An 18,591-nucleotide genomic window follows, 5' to 3' on the forward strand; every position below is an offset into this window, starting at 1 on the left:
AGGAAAAAAAAATATAACGAACAAACCAAGCAGGGCATGTCACAGTTATTCTTCCCTAGGAAGGTTTCTTAAAATGAATTCCTGTGTAGCATAGGCATGACCAGCCTTGCGGGGGTGGTCCCCACATGCCTGAGGGTTAGGGAACACTTCCCTATCTTATCATTCCTCTCCTTTTTAGCAACATCAAAGCTTTGGTGGCAGTTTTTATCAACTAAGTTCTGTTTAGTAAGAACGGCTTGCGCAACCTGTTGGTACAAAGAAAAAGTGAATGTAACTCCCAGAGACAGAGTCCCCAGCCCCTGAAGGGGAACAATAGAGACATGAGCTGGAGGCAAGGATGGTGATTTAAAAAAAAGAAAGAAAGAAAGAAAGAAAAAGCTACACAAAGCCTGGGAGCTTGAGGCTGACCTTGAGGCTTCTAAGACCTTGGGCCTGACAGATCAAGAGCCACAGGTGCGGGACAAGTGCTCTCCTCTCCCACCTGGGCCCCAGGGTAACCCCCACACTCAATATATGCACTGGCATTGGGTCCAGCCCTGCCCGTGGAGAAGGGCCGGATCAGGCTACAAACCAGGCAGTGATCGCCCTACTGTGGAAGGAGTTTCCCATCCTGTTGGCAGCAACCTCCTTTAGAGGCTTCCCCACTGTGTGTCCCAGCTCCTGGCCCAGAGAGACCCAATAATATCCAAACCCAAAACAACCTAGGGGCTGGTTCCACCTTGGGGAAGCTGCCGGCTCTCTCTCCCATTTTGAGAGCATACCTTCGTTTTAGGAAACTGCTTGGTGCTCGCTGTTTCCTTTTGGCTGGCTGTCCTTATTGCAGCGCGGTTCCCCCATGTGAATCTTCTCATGGGAAATCCAAGGACTGAGACCTCCATTCCCACAATGCACTCTCTCACCCCTGACACTTACATGAACATTTCCCTGACAGTACTAGGGTGTCAAAGGCTTTTTCCCTAAGCCACCTTTATGCCTCACTACAAACAAAAAGGAGGCAATCGGTAAACTCAATCCTATCAAGAAAGCCTAGTAGCCATCTTAAAATGGTCATAGAAATGACAAATACAGGGGCGCCTGGGTGGCGCAGTCGGTTAAGCGGCCGACTTCAGCCAGGTCACGATCTCGCGGTCCGTGAGTTCGAGCCCCACGTCAGGCTCTGGGCTGATGGCTCAGAGCCTGGAGCCTGCTTCCGATTCTGTGTCTCCCTCTCTCTCTGCCCCTCCCCCGTTCATGCTCTGTCTCTCTCTGTTCCAAAAATAAATAAACGTTGAAAAAAAAAAAAAAGAAAGAAAGAAAGAAATGACAAATACAGTATTTTGAATAGGATTTTCAAATATCCGCTGTGGAATCAGAGGATAGCGTTCTTCCTCATAAAGAGAAATGTGAAATGACAATTAGTCTCTCACTTGTCTAACCTTGATGAAGAGAGAACCATAATTCCCAATTTGAGGCAGACAAGGAGCCTTGCGGACAGGTGTCTCCTATGCTAACACAGACATTACTCAGCTGCCCTACCAGCATCTTTTTGCCTGGGCCAATAAAGGGCAGATCAATGATATTTATGCCAAACTAAGAGCTTTAATTAACAAGGTTCCAGGAAGGGCCCAGGCAAAGATAAAAACGTGATTGCAGGGTTCTCTAATCTCAACGGCAGGTGCTCAGACTGTCCTTGTGTGTCTTCAGACCCTCCGTGTAAATACGTACGGCCCACAGTTGGCAAGCTGTTTTGCCAAAGACCCTCCATCTGGAATAGGACCTCTTAAACCCAAGACTTGTTTTAAAACCGTGGCTTGAAAACATGTTTAGACGTAGACTGCATGGAGTCCTAAATAAGCTGAATGTTTATAAGGAGAAACTATAAACAGGTCTGTTACTATATAAGTGGTGAGGTCATTAGTTTTTTCCATTAGTCCTTTCTTTTTTGTTCTTCCAAACTACACATGCTCCCAACATCTTCGGGGTAGGAGCAGGAGAAAACAGGTTAGTTTGTCTGCCTCCCACGGTTGCTTCCATTAAGGTGCTTCTGGTCCTTTCTCATCCAAACTCAACAAGGATGTTTCTCCCCTATCACCTTTACAGCTGCAACACAAAGCCAACAGGTCTCTGTATTTGTTTATTTTTTGCTTCACAGTCTTAATTTCTATGCTCCTGGGCTGCAGAGGAGGGGAGACACAAGATCCAGCTGAGGTCTGGCCTCTCCATGTGATGTTAAGTTACTTCACCTCGATGGGATGCAGTTTATGGGTCCACAAAATGACCTACACTGTGTGCTCATTAAGATCCTTTTTTTTGCGGTAAGCCATGATAATATCGCAAGTGAGATTATAGTTTATACTTTTGGCACTTAAAAGAGCACAAATATTCCTTTTGCCTGCTGCATAGACTGTATCAGATGCTGAATGAAATACAAATGAAAACAAAAGGGGAACACTCCTACAGTGAAAGGAGACACTCACGTCCACCCACGACTCTGTGTGCATGGAGGTAAGCAGGCCCTGGGCAGCTCTGTAAATGTAACAAGGAGCATATGCCCTGCAACTAGGGCATTCTACATTTTTGGGTTTTTTTTAAACGTTTATTTATTATTGAGAGACAGAGACAACATGAGCATGGGAGGGGCAGAGAGAGAGGGAGACAGAATCTGAAGCAGGCTCCAGGCTCTGGGCTGTCAGCACAGAGCCCAACGCCGGGCTTGAACTCGCAAACCGTGAGATCATGACCTGAGCTGAAGTCGGACGCTTAACCCACTGAGCCACCCAGGCGCCCCTCTACGTTTCTTTATCCATGGAAAAAAAGCCTCAATATCTGAACTGTACGAACAGTTCCATAATAGAGTCTACCTAGAAAAGAGTAAAATCAAATGTGCGACAATAACGAAACTGACAAAAAAGTATTTGAATAGAAAAGGCAATTCACAGCATTTATTCAAGTTAATCCATTTTATTCAATAATCTGCCATATCGTTGCTGTCACCATTACTGTAATATTGTCATTACTATTTCTCTTTTGACAGGGCCATGCGTTTAAAAAATCTGGGTTGGATTTCCATTATGTTTAACTCTATGATTAAAAATCTGTCTCTTCACCAAAAGGCAACCCCTTCACCACCAGAGAAACTGGAAAGACTGAGATTTAGTTGTCGAAAGTGATCAGCACCAGAAACAATTCATAGTCCATCATCTCTCAGGGTTGTACTTTTACTTGGGGCCTCTTTAGGGGTGAGCGGGCTGCCTCTCATAAACATTTGCTTAAAACAGGTAACATGCCCTCCTGCATCATAGAAGGAAAATAAGGTCTAGTCCCTGGGGAACAGATCCTCCTGGGAAGGAATCTGAATGGCTCCTAGGTGACTGAGCCATTCTGGCCAAGGTCAGGGGACAGAGTCAGTGACCCTTCTGCCCTGACCAGTCAGTAGTAAAAAGGTCTAATCAGGTGAATGGGAGAGGTAGTCGCTAGCTTCCAGTTAGAATCTCTAGCTCAGGAACATCTGTGTTAGAGTAAGCCAGAGCAGGAGGGAGATGTTAGAGTCTGGAGAAAATGACTAAGAAAAAGATACAGGTTTCCTAATGGGGAACCCACAGAAAGGTGGCGCTACCGGCCAAGGGCAGTCCTGTGCTTCTCTCTGAGAAGAGAATACACTGAGTGGGTTCTGCAGTTTTCATAGAACAACTGGAATGACACTGAACACGTGGAAAGTTACATCGGTTTCTGTCCTTTGTTCGGAAAACACTGGTAGGACACCTGTGTGCAAAGCAATGGGCCAGGTGCTGAAACAAAAATAAATCTGTCTGAGATGTGATCCTGCCCGGAAGGAGCAATCCAGCAGTGGCCTTCAGACCCTTGCACACCACAGAGTGCTATGTCCTAGAGGCCGCATGGAGAGAAGGACGGCTTCAGGCTGGCAGGATCAGAGAAGGCGTCCCCCAATCCTCTCCTCTCAGTACTCAGTGTGTCCTCTGTGCCTCTATGTTACTGCTCAGCCTGGCCCATTCCATGCACCTGCTCATCTTTCTGATCTTTTCTTGGTGGTGTGAGAAAAGGAAGTTCAGGAAGATGAGATCCTGCCTCACAGATGCCTACCGTGTGTGGAATTGAGGTGTCGTGGAAATGTCACTCTGTCTTGGTTCAGAAAGGTGGAAAAAACTGGCGGAAAAGAGAGCTGAGATGGGGTTTACTCAGAAGGTGGGAGCAAAATTATACCACCAGACAATTCTGGTGCACAGCTTAAACCAGACAACAGAACGAGCACCAGCACTGCCAATGACCTCAAGAAGGTAGCTGGAAACCCTCTGCCTAATAGTCTACAGAACTGGGAAGCTTAAATCCTTTCTTGTCATCCAGTCAAGCTCAACCAGAGCATATGAAAGAATAATGAATAACTAGACGGTCTCCAACTTCTGGAAAGTAGAAAGATCAAGTAAAGTCAGCATCTTCCTTGCCCCCAAAACAGTGAAGTGGAAGGCCAAAAGTGTAGAGAAAGCATTTGAATATCTTCCTTAAGTTTGTTTTTGGCGTTTTGGTCTGTAAGCAATTAAGATGGAGAGAGATGCCACCCCAAAGAGGAAAGTTTGTAGGAACCACAGCACTTGAGCCCGACCGTCCGTGATGCCTTTAGACCTAAAAAATAAAAAAATAAAAAATAAAAGAGAAACTTAACCACCAGAATTTTTATGTTATGGTTTCATAAGAGTTAGTCTTCCATTTTTTATCTTTTTAATTATTTATTAAAAAATTTTTTAAGGTTTATTTATTTTTGAGAGAAAGAGATACAGAGCACAAGCAGGGGAGGGGCAGAGAGGGAGGGAGACACAGAATCCAAAGCAGGCTCCAGGCTCCGAGCTGGCAGCACAGAACCCGACATGGGGCTCGAACCCACGAACCATGAGATCATGACCTGAGTCGAAGTCGGATGCTTAATCAGCTGGGCCACCCAGGAGCCCCTAGCCTTCCATTTTCTTAAAAAATGTATTCCTTCTAGGGGCGCCTGGGTGGCTCAGTCGGTTGGGTGTCCAACTCTTGATCTTGGCTCAGGTAATGAGTTCAAGCCCCACATCAGGCTTTGCGCTGACAGCATGGAGCCTGCCTGGGATTCTCTCTCCCTCTCTATCTGTTCCTCCTACTCTCTCTCTCTCAAAATAAGTAAATAAACTTTAAAAATATATATATATATATATATTCCTTCTATCTACTTTCATTAGGTTTATTTTTGCCATTTTCCTCTAGTTTCTTAACTCACATGGTTAGTTCATTTATTTTCATTTTTCTTGTGCATTCAGGATGGTACACTCTTCCCTCAGACGCAGTCTGGCTACAGCCTAGGGCATGGAATTCTGAAACTGTTTCTCAGGGCACCTGGGTGGCTCAGTCGGTTAAGCTTCTGACTTCGGCTCAGGTCATGATCTTGCGGTTTGTGAGTTTGAGCCCCGTGTTGGGATCTGTGCTGACAGCTCAGGGCCTGGAACCTGCTTCAGATTCTGTGTCTCCCTCTCTCTCTGCCCCTCCCCTGTCTCTCAATAATAAATAAATGTTTAAAAACATTAAAAAAAAAAAGTTTCTCCTGTGACTTCGATGAGCGGAGGGTTAAAAAGCACTGGGATGCCTTCAGAGGAAGAGTTTTGAAGGTAGACCAGATGTAAATCCTAGCTTGGCCAACTACCAGCTGTGACGGTTGGGCAAGCCACTCCTCTCTTAGACTCTGTGTCCTCCTCTGAAAAACAGAAGTATCAGTATTTATCCCAGCAAGTTTGGGGATGATTTAGGAGATAACATACACACAGTGCTTAGTCAAAAGCCTGGCTCACAGAAATAATAAACACCTGGCTGCAAACTAAATTGCTTGAAACAGAGCTCGAAAGAAAATGGCCTAATGGGAGTGAATGGCTTGCTGGTCTCATCTGTATATAAATAAGTCTTATGTGGATCACTTCTAACTTAGAACAGTATACATAGAAATGATATCGTTTTCCACACTAACAGATTAAAGGAGAAAAATCCTACGATCATCTGGATACATGCAGAAGCATCTGAGAAATGACAACATCCATTCTGAATACAAGTTCTCAGCTAACTTAGAAACAGGATGGAACTTCCTTACTCTAATAGAGGAGGTCTACGTGACTCTAGAAAAAACGGTGCAAAATTTGAAAGCTTTCCCTTTAATCTGCAACAACACAAGGGCCAGGATATATGAGGAATTCATGTTCATGCAATATTATTTATAATAAAAAACTAGAGACTTAAAAGTCCATCAGAGGGGGGATTTGTGAAATACAGTGAGGCACAGCCATGTAACAGAATACTATGCACTAATAAAATGAATGAGGTAAATTTATAGGTGTAGACATGAAAAAATAGGCATATGCGACAATGGAAAAAGTTACAGAAGAGTTGATATCTACATTTATATATATTATGGTGGCTACAAAGTCAAACACATAGACCAATCTTTTCTCTGGTTAAAAGGGATTCACCAATTCCTTTTTATGGCTTGATAGTGTGATTTGGGAGGTTACAAAAATACATTCACTTAAATTCATTCATTCATTCATTCATTCACAATTCAAATGGAGTATTTATTCTGATGTACAGTGACTAATGACATACTGCAACATGTGAGACCATAAAGAAATAACTTCAAGAACATAATAAGAGTGACCTCACCTCTCTATGCCTGCTCTTCCTCTACCCTTCAAAAACTTGGATAGCAGGATGTTAAATTTGAGTCTTTTGGTTTTCACTAGAGGCTCCAAATGCCCATAACAGAACAGGCATCAAATACTCCAACACTGTAAATTCCAGGGGTTAGACCACACGCCAAGCTAAGATTTCAATGCAAGGCTGTGAAAGGGCGGGCCTACGCTGGCCGACTCCATCTCGTTCTGTGTCCTTCACCTAGACCACGCCTCCTCCCCTTGAGTAACCTCCCGCTCACCCATTCAAACTTCCTGATCAAAACACGCCCAGCGACCTGTGTAACAGGACTCTGACCTTCCCCAGCCAATCGGCCGAGGCCACGCCCCTTCCCCAGCCAATCGGCTGCCCCTAGACCCCTATAAAACCTTTGTGCTTTTGCAACTCGCTCTCTCTCTCCCTGGAATCTCACCGCTGCTGCGGTGCAGGTAAGGGATTGAGCTCGAGCTAGCTCGAATAAAGGCTCTTTTGCTTTTGCATTGGACTCGGCTCCCTAGTGGTCTCTGGGGATCACGAATTCTGGGCATAACATTTGGGGGCTCGGCCCGGGATCCCCAAGACCCCCGAGGGACCCCCGACCCGGAGAGCCTGACTGGCCACGGTTAGTGTCTGTCTGTTTGTTCTGTCTTTTCTGTGTGAGCTCATTTCTGGAATTCTGGTAGTGCCCGACGCGGTCTAAGTGGACGCACTGGAGGACCACGGGCCAGGAGTTTCGGAAGACGTTCCGATTCTCCCTTCTGGAGGGACGTGGAATCCCCTCAAAGGTCTGAGACGAGGCGGGTCGCTCCCGCTGGTCGGCGTGAGGCCGTCGTCTTTGGAGGGACGTGGAATCCCCTCATCGGTTTCGGAGGGACGTGGAATCCCCTCAAGGGTCTAAGCTAGCTTGCAGTTTTGCTTCCATGGAATTGGAAGACTTTCTAGGGGCCCTCTGTTTGTCTGTTTTTGTGTTTCTCTGTTTTGTTCTGTGGACTTACTGGACGGGCGTTATGGGACAGACTCAGACTACTCCTCTAAGTATTATGATTGATCACTTTAAGGATGTGAGGGGAAGAGCTAACAACCTCAGTGTGGAAGTCCGAAAGGGTCGGTTGCAGTTTTTTTGTTCTAGCGAGTGGCCAACTTTCAATGTCGGATGGCCACCAGAGGGGACCTTCGACCTCCCTACCATCCACCGAGTCAGGAGTATCATCTCTCGGCCTAAGACAGGTCATCTTGATCAGCTCCCTTACATTATCACTTGGCAGGACCTTGTAGAAGACCCACCCTCTTGGCTTAAGCCCTTCCTAGCCCCACTCCCTCCGGAGCCAAAACCCATTCTTGCTTTGCAGGGGACAAAGAAGAAGAAAAGTCTTATCCAGCCTTCAGCACCCCTCTACCCTGTCTTACAGGGGGGTACTGAAAAAGAATTAATTTTTCCTCCCCCGTATAACCCCTCTAGGATGCCGGAAGAACACCATCCTCCCCCTCCGGGGGAGGCAGACGCTGTTCCGAGAGCGGGAGGCGGAAATGCTCCAGTGGGAAGCCCGCCCTTTACCAGACAAAAGGCTCAGAGGGAGCAATCCGCCTCCACCACCGACTCCACTCTTCTGCCCCTGCGAGCCACCGGACCCCCAGACGCGGAGGGGAATCAGCCCCATCACTATTGGCCTTTCGCCACTAGTGACCTCTACAATTGGAAAGCTCAGAATCCTAAGTTTTCCGAGAAACCGGCAGGGCTTATTGATTTATTAGACTCTGTTCTTTTTACCCATCAGCCCACGTGGGACGATTGCCGGCAGCTTTTGCAGGTCCTGTTCACGACTGAAGAAAGAGAAAGAATCCTCAATGAGGCCCGAAAACTAGTTCCGGGCGCAGACGGGAATCCCACCACCAACCAGGCTCAGATAGATGCCTCCTTCCCCTTAACTCGGCCCCAGTGGGATTTCAACACGGCAGAAGGTAAGGAGAGGCTCCGGGTCTACCGCCAGACTCTAATGGGGGGTCTCCGAACGGCTGCTAGAAAGCCAACCAATTTGGCCAAGGTAGGAAATGTACAACAGGGAAAAGATGAATCTCCGGCTGCCTTTTTAGAACGGATCATGGAGGCATTCCGTACCTATACCCCCATGGATCCAGAGGCTCCGGAAAGCAAGGCAGCTGTTATCATGGCCTTTGTAAACCAATCGGCCATAGACATTAGGAGAAAATTACAGAAAATAGATAGACTAGGAGAAAAAAGTCTGCAGGACTTACTGGTGGTAGCCGAAAAGGTATATAATAAACGGGAGCCTCCTGAGGACAAGCAGGCTCGCGCCATGGCAGCTGCCAGCAGTAAGCAGACTCGAGACCTGGCCAGAATACTACTAGCTACCACTGCTGACTTCCCCGAGGAACGAGACCGCCGTCTCCGGCAGCTGGCAGACGACGCAAGAAAAGGTAAAGGAACCACCAAGGGGGGGAAGCAGAGGCTGCAGAAGGATCAGTGTGCATACTGCAAGGAGATAGGGCATTGGGCCCGAGATTGCCCAAAAAGGGCCGGCAGGAAGGGAAGCAAGACTGATCGAGTAAAAGTCCTAGAGCTAGATGAACTAAGTGATTAGGGGAGTCAGGGTTCGGACCCTCTCCCCGAACCCAGGGTAACTCTTAAAGTGGAGGGGACCCCTACTGACTTCCTTGTCGACACCGGAGCACAACATTCGGTCCTCCGCACCCCACAAGGAAAACTAGCCAACAAGAAGTCCTGGGTACAAGGGGCAACTGGTATGAGCCAGTATTCATGGACTACCCGAAGAACAGTAGATTTGGGAACGGGCCGGGTATCCCACTCCTTTATGGTAGTACCAGAATGCCCCTACCCGCTGTTAGGATGGGATTTACTGACCAAGATTGGAGCTCAGATAACTTTCAGACAAGGTGGGCCTCAGGTCACCGATGGCAAGGGCCACCCCATCCAGGTACTGACCATGAAACTGGAGGATGAATACCTCCTCCACCAGGAGGCGCTCCCGAGAGAGGATAATATAGACAGATGGCTACAAGAATTCCCCTCGGTTTGGGCAGAGACGGGGGGGGGGGGGGTTAGGACTAGCCGCTCACAGGACCCCAGTCCTGGTAGAGCTCGAGCCAGGAGAGAGTCCGGTAAGGATCAAACAATACCCCATGTCTCAGGAGGCCCGGAAGGGGATCCAGCCACACATTCGGAGACTACGAAGCCTAGGAGTACTAGTTCCTTGCCAGTCTGCCTGGAACACCCCCCTACTGCCGGTCAAAAAGCCTCACACAAATGACTATCGACCGGTACAAGACCTCCGGGAAGTAAATAAGAGGGTCGCGGACATACACCCAACTGTTCCCAACTCATATACTCTCTTGAGCTCCTTGGCACCCTCCAGGTTCTGGTATACTGTACTAGATTTAAAGGATGCCTTCTTCAGTCTGCCGCTGGCACCCCAGAGCCAACCCTTGTTCGCCTTTGAGTGGCATGATCCGGAGGAGGGCTACAGTGCGCAACTCACCTGGACATGGCTACCTCAGGGATTCAAAAATTCACCCACCATCTTCGATGAGGCACTACACGAGGACCTGGGTGAGTACAGAAGGGAGCACCCGGGCCACACCCTCCTACAGTACGTAGATGACATCCTGATTGCTGCCGACACGGCCAAAGACTGTGAGAGAGGGACCCAGGACCTGCTGGCTACCCTGGGGGCCTTAGGGTACCGGGCATCCACGAAGAAGGCTCAGATATGCAGGGAGAGGGTAAGTTACCTGGGATATATCCTGGAGGGCGGACAGTGGCGGTTATCAGATGCCAGAAAAGAAACTGTCCTAAAGATCCCTACTCCCACCTCCCGAAGAGAAGTGAGGGAATTCCTAGGATCAGCCGGCTACTGCCGCCTCTGGGTTCCAGGTTTTGCTGAGATTGCCAAGCCCCTATATGAAGCTACCAAAGAGGGGAAAACATTTAAATGGACTGAAAAGAAGAAATTGCCTTTAATCAGTTAAAAAAGGCCCTCTTAAGTGCCCCAGCCCTGGGCCTACCAGACATTACGAAACCCTTCCACCTCTTTGTAGACGAACATAAGGGAATAGCAAAAGGGGTTCTAACTCAAGCCTTAGGCCCCTGGAACCGCCCAGTGGCTTACCTAAGAAACTAGACCCAGTGGCTGCCGGCTGGCCGCCATGCCTAAGAATTATTGTGGCGACAGCACTCCTAGTCAAGGATGCAGACAAACTGACCCTAGGACAGGAGATCTGGATCATGACCCCACACGCCATTGAAGGAGTCCTGAAACAGCCTCCGGATAGATGGATGAGCAATACACGTATGACTCATTACCAGAGCCTCCTACTCAACCCTCCATGAGTGCGGTTCCACCCCAGTGCAGCCCTCAATCCTGCAACCCTGCTGCCCGACCCTGACCTAGGTGCTCCACTACATGACTGTGCGGGAATCCTGGAACAAGTACATGGATTCCGGACGGACCTGACCGACCGGCCCCTCCCCGATGCCAAGGCTACTTGGTTCACTGATGGCAGCAGCTTTGTGCAAGACGGACACAGGTATGCGGGTGCAGCGGTGGTCACCGAAACGCACACCGTATGGGCGGAGGCTCTACCCTCCGGAACGTCAGCCCAGCGAGCAGAGCTCATAGCCCTCACCAAGGCGCTGATGCTGGGAGCTGGAAAACGGCTTAACATCTACACAGACAGCCGTTATGCATTTGCCACAGCTCATATTCATGGGGCAACTTATCAGGAGAGGGGGTTACTGACGGCAGAAGGACGGACTATAAAAAATAAGCAGGAGATAACTTAACCTGCTTATGGCCTTATGGCTTCCTGCCAAGCTAGCCATTATCCACTGCCAAGGGCACCAAAAAGCTGATAACCCAGTAGCTAGAGGTAATCGAAAGGCTGACCAGGCAGCCAAGGCAGTAGCCCTTACTCCAGTCCCCACCATGACCATACAACTACCAGACCCGGGAGACCCAGTTTTACCAGACCAGCCCAAGTACTCCCAGGAGGAGTTACAGCAGATCAAGAAACTCCCCATGGCCCAGGAGATAAAGGGATGGTGGTATACACCTGACAAGGAGCTCGTGCTGCCAGACCAGCTCGGAGTCTCAAAATTAGAGCACATGCATCGGTCTACTCACATGGGGGCCCGAAAATTAAAAGACTTAATCCGACATGCCGGAATCAAGATTCACCAACAGGACACCAAAATAGAGCAAGTTGTATCTGCCTGCAAGACCTGCCAACTCACCAACGCGAGAGCCACATCAAATAAAAAAGGAACCAGGCTCAGAGGCACCAGACCGGGAGCCCAATGGGAAGTCGACTTCACTGAAGTCAAACCAGGAAAGTATGGTTATAAATATCTTTTAGTATTTACAGACACCTCCGGCTGGGTGGAGGCATACCCAACCAAGCATGAAACGGCTCAGACGGTGGCTAAGAAGCTACTAGAAGACATCTTACCCAGGTATGGTTTTCCTGCCATGGTAGGATCAGACAATGGACCAGCTTTTATCTCGCAGGTAACACAGGCAGTAGCCAAGGTGGTGGGGGCGAACTGGAAATTACATTGTGCTTATAGGCCCCAGAGCTCAGGACAGGTAGAAAGAATGAATAGAACCCTAAAAGAGACCCTTACCAAATTAACCATGGAGACTGGCGGGGACTGGGTGACTCTCCTACCGTACGCCCTTTACCGGGTTAGAAACACTCCTTACACTCTGGGTTTTACTCCCTACGAGATCATGTTTGGCAGGCCACCCCCTGTTATTCCCAGCCTTCGAGCTGAACTTATTGCTGAGTTTAAAGATCAAGAACTTTTTCTTTCCTTGAGAGGGCTCCAGAGGGCACGAGGACATTTGGCCGCGCCTCCGTGCCATCTACGAGGCTGGCCTGACCCCGACACCTCATCAGTACAGGCCGGGAGACTGGGTCTATGTCAAGAGGCACCACCGAGAGACCCTCGAGCCGCGCTGGAAGGGACCCTACATCGTGGTGCTGACAACCCCCACCGCTCTCAAAGTAGACGGCATCGCGACCTGGGTCCATCACACCCACGTTCGGCCAGCGGACCCCTCCTCGATCCGGAAGGACTTCGTCACGTGATGGGCCATCAGTCGGGACCAACACAACCCGCTCAAGCTCAAGCTACAGCGCATTCGACCCACCTAATATTGGTAACTCTGTCAACTCTGCTTGTCATTGCTCATGCTGCCGGGAGTCCCCACACCCCCCAGAACATCACCTGGCAGATCATAGACACCAGCTCGGGGACTATACTTAATCAGACCTCCCAGAGCCACCCCAGGGACACATGCTTCCCAGAACTTAGCGTAAAACCTCCAAACTCTGTTCCCCTTGTCACCATAAATGCAGCCGGTCCCATGATTGGGTCCGTAGCTACATGACAAGGGGGGAATGAAAGGGTGGGCCTACGCTGGCCGACTCCATCTTGTTCTGTGTCCTTCACCTAGACCACGCCTCCTCCCCTTGAGTAACCTCCTGCTCACCCATTCAAACTTCCTGATCAAAACACGCCCAACGACCTGTGTAACAGGACTCTGACCCTTCCCCAGCCAATCGGCTGCCCCTAGACCCCTATAAAACCTTTGTGCTTTTGCAACTCGCTCTCTCTCCCTGGAATCTCACCGTTGCGGCGGTGCAGGTAGGGGATTGAGCTCGAGCTAGCTCGAATAAAGGCTCTTTTGCTTTTGCATCGGACTCGGCTCCCTAGTGGTCTTTGGGGATCACGAATTCTGGGCATAACAGGCTGAAGGGGCCAAGTGCTGCGGCATTTCCTGTCACAAGTCAGACTCAAAGAACAGCTTCAACAGACCCACTTGGAGAGCGAGCCTGACCTGAGTCCCCTGGAATTTAGGGGAAGAGATTAATATCTGACTCTAAAGTTAAGACTCCGGTAAAGCTTGCCTGATGGGAGACCAAACATACATGACTGCAGTGGGAAGTGCATGTATCTGCAGATTATCCCACTGGGAGGACAAGGAAGCTGTTACTGTGAGCCATCCAGATCTGGTGGAAGGCCACAGGCGTGGGTGGGCTGAAAAGGGACCCTGGCCCAGAGGCCCTAATTGAAGGGTAGAAGAGATCTCAGTAAAAGAAAACTTCCCCTCAACCACAGATCCTGAAGGGAAACTGCAGGTGGCAGGCTGGAGGAGGCAGCGGAAGGAACCATCAAGGGAAATGCAGAAGGGAGACTGATCCCCAGTGATGGCTGCTTTCTCAAAAACCCACCGGGCCTCCACCGGAGAAAACGAGCCAACACCGGGCATGCAACATCCACAGCCCCCAGCTGCCTGACCACAAGGCGGACCGTGCCCTGTTTCCCAAACTTACTCCCACCCTGGTGGGCCACAAGCAGCTGTCGCTAACAAATAGGAAAAAGAGGTGGCCCGAGAGAGAAGACACTAGCTACACTCTCTTCCCCAGGGCAGCCTCCTGAGCCCCAGCTGCATGAGAACAGACACTTTTGACTTTGGTTAACAGTTTCATCGTTTTAATAAATAGCCTGGACTAGACTGGATTACATCAGAGAGTGACTGGAAAACCTATGGAACCACTTCAGATTTCATCCACGGTCCAGTGGGAGGCAGACAATAACCCATAGGGTGAGTGTAACTGGAGAGGGGTGAGAAAGAATAAAGCAGCTTTCTGCTCCTCTCCTAGAGCGCCCAGCTTGTTTCATAAATCAGAAGACAGAGTGACATAATCTATTTGAAGCACTTAGCAAGGGTCTGGCAGAGTGTGCACCCAATAAATATTAATTACTTTTATTATTAAAAGATAGTTGTTGTAAAGTATCTTAGTTCTCACCTTTAGAATACAATAATAGAGGTGATAGTTCATCTCGACCAGAAAAAAATTAATTGCAAAGTAAATATGGCATGACGGTAACCATTGCTTCATGACAGCATGCTGTCTCTACACGCTTACGTAAAGTACTAATGGAAAGAGAATCTTTCCAAATACGCTTACATAGTATTAACTTATGTTGGCATCTGCTGAGTAGGGTCTAGTCCAGAGGCTTCTTTTTTTTTTTTTTAACTTGCAGAATTAACCCAGAATTATTTGTGGAGCTTGAAAACAAAGAACATATTCCCATTTCTGAAGCAAGGCCTACCAAATCAGGATCTCTGGGTCTGGAAACCAGACATGTGCATTCCGAGAAAGCTCCTCAGGTGACTCAGTCATGAAACTAGGACTGAGAATCTGAGAATCGATGGCCTATGTCCATAACTTGGCTCTTTTTCTTTTTTTATTAAAAAAAAATTTTTTTTTAGTGTTTATTTATTTTTGAGAGAGAGAGAGAAAGGCAAGAGCACAAATAGGGGAAGGGGCAGAGAGAGAGGGAGACACAGAACCTATAGCAGCCTCCAGGCTCTGAGCTGTCAGCACAGAGCCCGACGCAGGGCTTGAACCCACGAACTGTGAGATCATGACCTGAGCCGAAGTCAGATGCACAACCAACTGGGCCACCCAGGGTCCCCTAACTTGGCTCTTTTTCAAACTAGAAAGCAAACTCCAAATCTTCTGTTCTAGTTGGGGCTATTCAGAGAATTTTTTTTTTTAATGAGAAAAACCATCTAAATTAAGTAGCTAATTAATTGACTAGCTAACACAAATGAAATGAATCCATTTGTTAAATATTTACTGAGCACTCCCTCTGGGCTAGGCTCAGTATTAGGCGTGGTGATTCAACTCTACCCTGAGAATGCTCTTGGCCTACAAAGGCATGAATTATTTAAATGTGGCTACTCTTAACTTACATTAGATACCAAGAGAAAAATGATAAAGACCTATTAAAAACAGTTACTTGCAAAAAACAAACAAACAAAAAAACCCCAACACTTACTTGCACAAAACCATGGCATATAAGGCCTCTCCCACGTGAATCAGCCAGGCAAGCCAATACCTGAAACAAAAGTCAGCCTTGCTTAAGGTGATGGTTATCTGCTGATGAAATCTAACACAGAAACCTCAAAAAGAAAGGTGCCTTAATGTGAACCAGCAACACTCTTAGATATCTAAAGGCAAGTGCAGGCCTTCCAGGTCTTCGGTAGGGCTGGAGCTGGCCACACTCCACTTCCGGAGCTCTCCTTACCCACTGCGCAGGAGGGTGTGATGATGGTCCACCAAGTACTGAGTGAAGAGGCCCAGCGGTCCTAGGCTCTGGTAAGGAATACTCTGAGGCCAGAAGACAACCCACTGAAAGAATCAGAGGCACAGTATACCTATTAGGGTGCTGAAATCAGCACAGGTTTATTTTTCAAAGAAACCATGGAATAACCCAGATTCTACAAAAACAACTAAAGACCAAAGAAACTCTGAACTAAGTCATTTGGGTTTCCATTCTCCACTTCTGTTTTCTTTTTTGTTGTTGTTGTTGAAGTTTTATTTATTTAAGAGAAAGAGAAAACAGGGGCGCCTGGGTGGCGCAGTCGGTTAAGCGTCCGACTTCAGCCAGGTCACGATCTTGCGGTCCGGGAGTTCGAGCCCCGCGTCAGGCTCTGGGCTGATGGCTCAGAGCCTGGAGCCTGTTTCCGATTCTGTGTCTCCCTCTCTCTCTGCCCCTACCCCATTCATGCTCTGTCTCTCTCTGTCCCAAAAATAAATAAACGTTGAAAAAAAAAATTAAAAAAAAAAAAAGAGAAAGAGAAAACAGTGCGAGTGGGGGAGGGGCAGAGAGTGAGGGAGAATCCCAAGCAGGCTCCACACTGTCAGCACAGAGCCTGATGTGGGGCTCGAACTCACAAAACTGTGAGATCAGGACCTGAGCCTACATCAACAGTCAGACACTTAACTGACTGAGCCACCCAGGTGCCCCTCCACTTAATATTTCCTAAAAGTTATCTGGTTGGGAGATTTATGACAAGGAAGCTGTGTGATTATCAGACTCAGTGTCCAGGCTGGATGACTTCTATTCTTAATGAATTCCACCCAAAACATTATTTTTATACAGGTTACTAATAAATGTTTAAGTTTCCGCGTCCTTGGTAGCTTCTTTACGACAGAAGCTACAGCTTGAACAAAACCTCCATTTAACTTAGAATTCCTTGACTTCTTTCACTCTTCCTACCTCTAAAACTGGGAATGATCCACCTCAGAGCTGAAAAATATGTGAGTCAAGTTTGTGAAGTGCTAACACCAACTACCTAATCACATTAGGTTTGTGTAATCTGATCGACTTTCCTTTAATCTCTATGTTGTAACCTCTGCCGGATTTTTCTGAGAATAATTAAATGCCAACAGGTCCAAAACGTTATTGTCTCATTCAGATCTCAGGCAAGAGCAGTCCTACCTCTCCCATTATGTTGTAACACATCTAAAATTTAAATAAAGCTTAAAATATCACTGCACCTTCCAAAACCAAAGGGAATGGAAGGGGCAGCACCTACCAGCCCCATAATATCCCAATTTGAGGTCCCCAACGCTTTCCTCCATCTATTTTTCTAACTAGTCAGGAATGCAGAACCATAGAACAGAAATGCACCTTTGCAGAATTTCGGTTCAATCCCTCCATTTTACATATGAGGACATCAGAGTCAAGAAGCTCAGATTTGACAACACTGTGGACACGACAACACACTTCTAAGCCCCAGTGTCCAAGGATCTCCCCGTCAAGATCCAAATAGATTTCCCTCTCTTCAAAATTGTACCAACCTAGTCCCCAAGCTACTTTTCCAGGCATCTTTCCTATTCTTTAAACGAACTGTCAGCCAGACAATAGTCGCTCCTCTCTCAGCAGAGATCCCTTCTTCCTGATACCACATCTATGCCATAACATTTATATCTTGTCTATCCCTTCTTTAGGTTTATCCCCGTTTTCCAAACAATTCTAACTGCCTCAAACATTCTGCTTCGGAAGCCCTATTCTGAGCCGGCAGGCCTACGGCAGCCTGTCAACGTGAATTCCTCCTCGGTGAACTCTACTCACACCCGGTTATGCCGCAGTAAGTGTGGACGGGCGAGGACGCAAAGGAGGGACAGGTGGAGTAGAAACCATCCCGTGAGCCCACCGACCTTCCGCTTACGATAGTAATCTAGGCAACCGCCGGAAGCGCAAGCGCGAGACCTCGCTGCCTGAGCTCCCCTCGCCCTACGAGGGCCTGGAGGGCCCAAGTAGATGCACCACCCCTCCCTACTCCTCACCGCGAAATAGCCCAGTCCCAGGACGGTGACCAGCGAGGGCAAACGTCTGGCTCGACAGAAGTAGCCAGAAGCAGCCCTGCCGGCCTCGGACTTCGTCACCACCATCTTGAAAGATCTACACACCGAATCGTGGGATGGGGAACCATCCCCGCCCCCGCCCCCATCCCGACAAAACCTGGGTAGCAGGTTTCTCAGGACCGCGAGAACCCGGGAGAGGCGCGGGCACACGAGTGCGCCTGCGTCTTCTTTCCCAGGCCCGGTCCCCGCCCCCGGGGCTCCGAGCCTTATTGCGCCTGCGCGACCGCCCCCCCCCCCCCCCCCCCGCCCGGGTCCTGCGCTTGGAGGAGCGCTTGCTCCGCTCTTCGGACGGCTCAGGGCGGCCGCTGCCCTTACCGTGTAATACCCAAATGAAAGGATGATGACGGTGAACCACAACAGACTGCCCCTCTGGAAGTACGCTTTACCGCCTGCCGCTGTCCCCATGGTTACGGCACTTCAGCGATACTGCAAGGCGGGGCGCTCCGCTGCGCACGGCGAGGCGGGGCGCTCCGCTGCGCACGGCGAGGCGGGGAGGGGCCTGGGCGAGCGCTCCTCCCTTCCTCCTTACTCCCGGGAGGTCGAGGCACCTGCGTGTTGGGAAACTCGGACAGCGAGGCTTGCTGGCCTCTGACCTGCTGGCCCGGTCGTTGTCTCGCAGGGAACACTCCCTCTGTGCATGGCTCTTTCCCGGGCTTA

General features: G+C 48.8%; 1 protein-coding gene across 1 annotated transcript; it reads right to left on the reverse strand.

Moving 5' to 3' along the window:
• Positions 1-2,924: 2,924 nt before the first annotated feature.
• On the reverse strand, positions 2,925-18,418 carry TMEM254 (transmembrane protein 254). Its single transcript, XM_045437829.1, has 4 exons — positions 18,250-18,418; positions 15,809-15,912; positions 15,560-15,619; positions 2,925-4,617 (listed from the first exon to the last, which is right to left on the reverse strand). The coding sequence occupies exons 1-4, from the start codon at positions 18,337-18,339 to the stop codon at positions 4,497-4,499; spliced, it is 375 nt and encodes a 124-aa protein (XP_045293785.1). The 5' UTR covers positions 18,340-18,418; the 3' UTR covers positions 2,925-4,496.
• Between the last annotated feature and the right edge of the window lie 173 nt (positions 18,419-18,591).

The sequence above is a fragment of the Leopardus geoffroyi genome, chromosome D2, assembly GCF_018350155.1.
Source record: "Leopardus geoffroyi isolate Oge1 chromosome D2, O.geoffroyi_Oge1_pat1.0, whole genome shotgun sequence".
In the NCBI taxonomy this organism is placed as follows: domain Eukaryota; kingdom Metazoa; phylum Chordata; class Mammalia; order Carnivora; family Felidae; genus Leopardus; species Leopardus geoffroyi.

Excerpts from the sequence above, each read along its gene's own strand:
- TMEM254 (XM_045437829.1), bottom strand. The coding sequence starts at position 18,339 with ATGGGGACAGCGGCAGGCGGTAAAGCGTACTTCCAGAGGGGCAGTCTG. Across the intron at positions 15,620-15,808 it reads CACACCCTCCTGCGCAGTGG|GTATTGGCTTGCCTGGCTGA; the intron begins GTAAGGAGAGCT and ends CTTTTGTTTCAG. Across the intron at positions 4,618-15,559 it reads TATGCCATGGTTTTGTGCAA|GTCTAAAGGCATCACGGACG; the intron begins GTAAGTGTTGGG and ends TTTATTTTTTAG.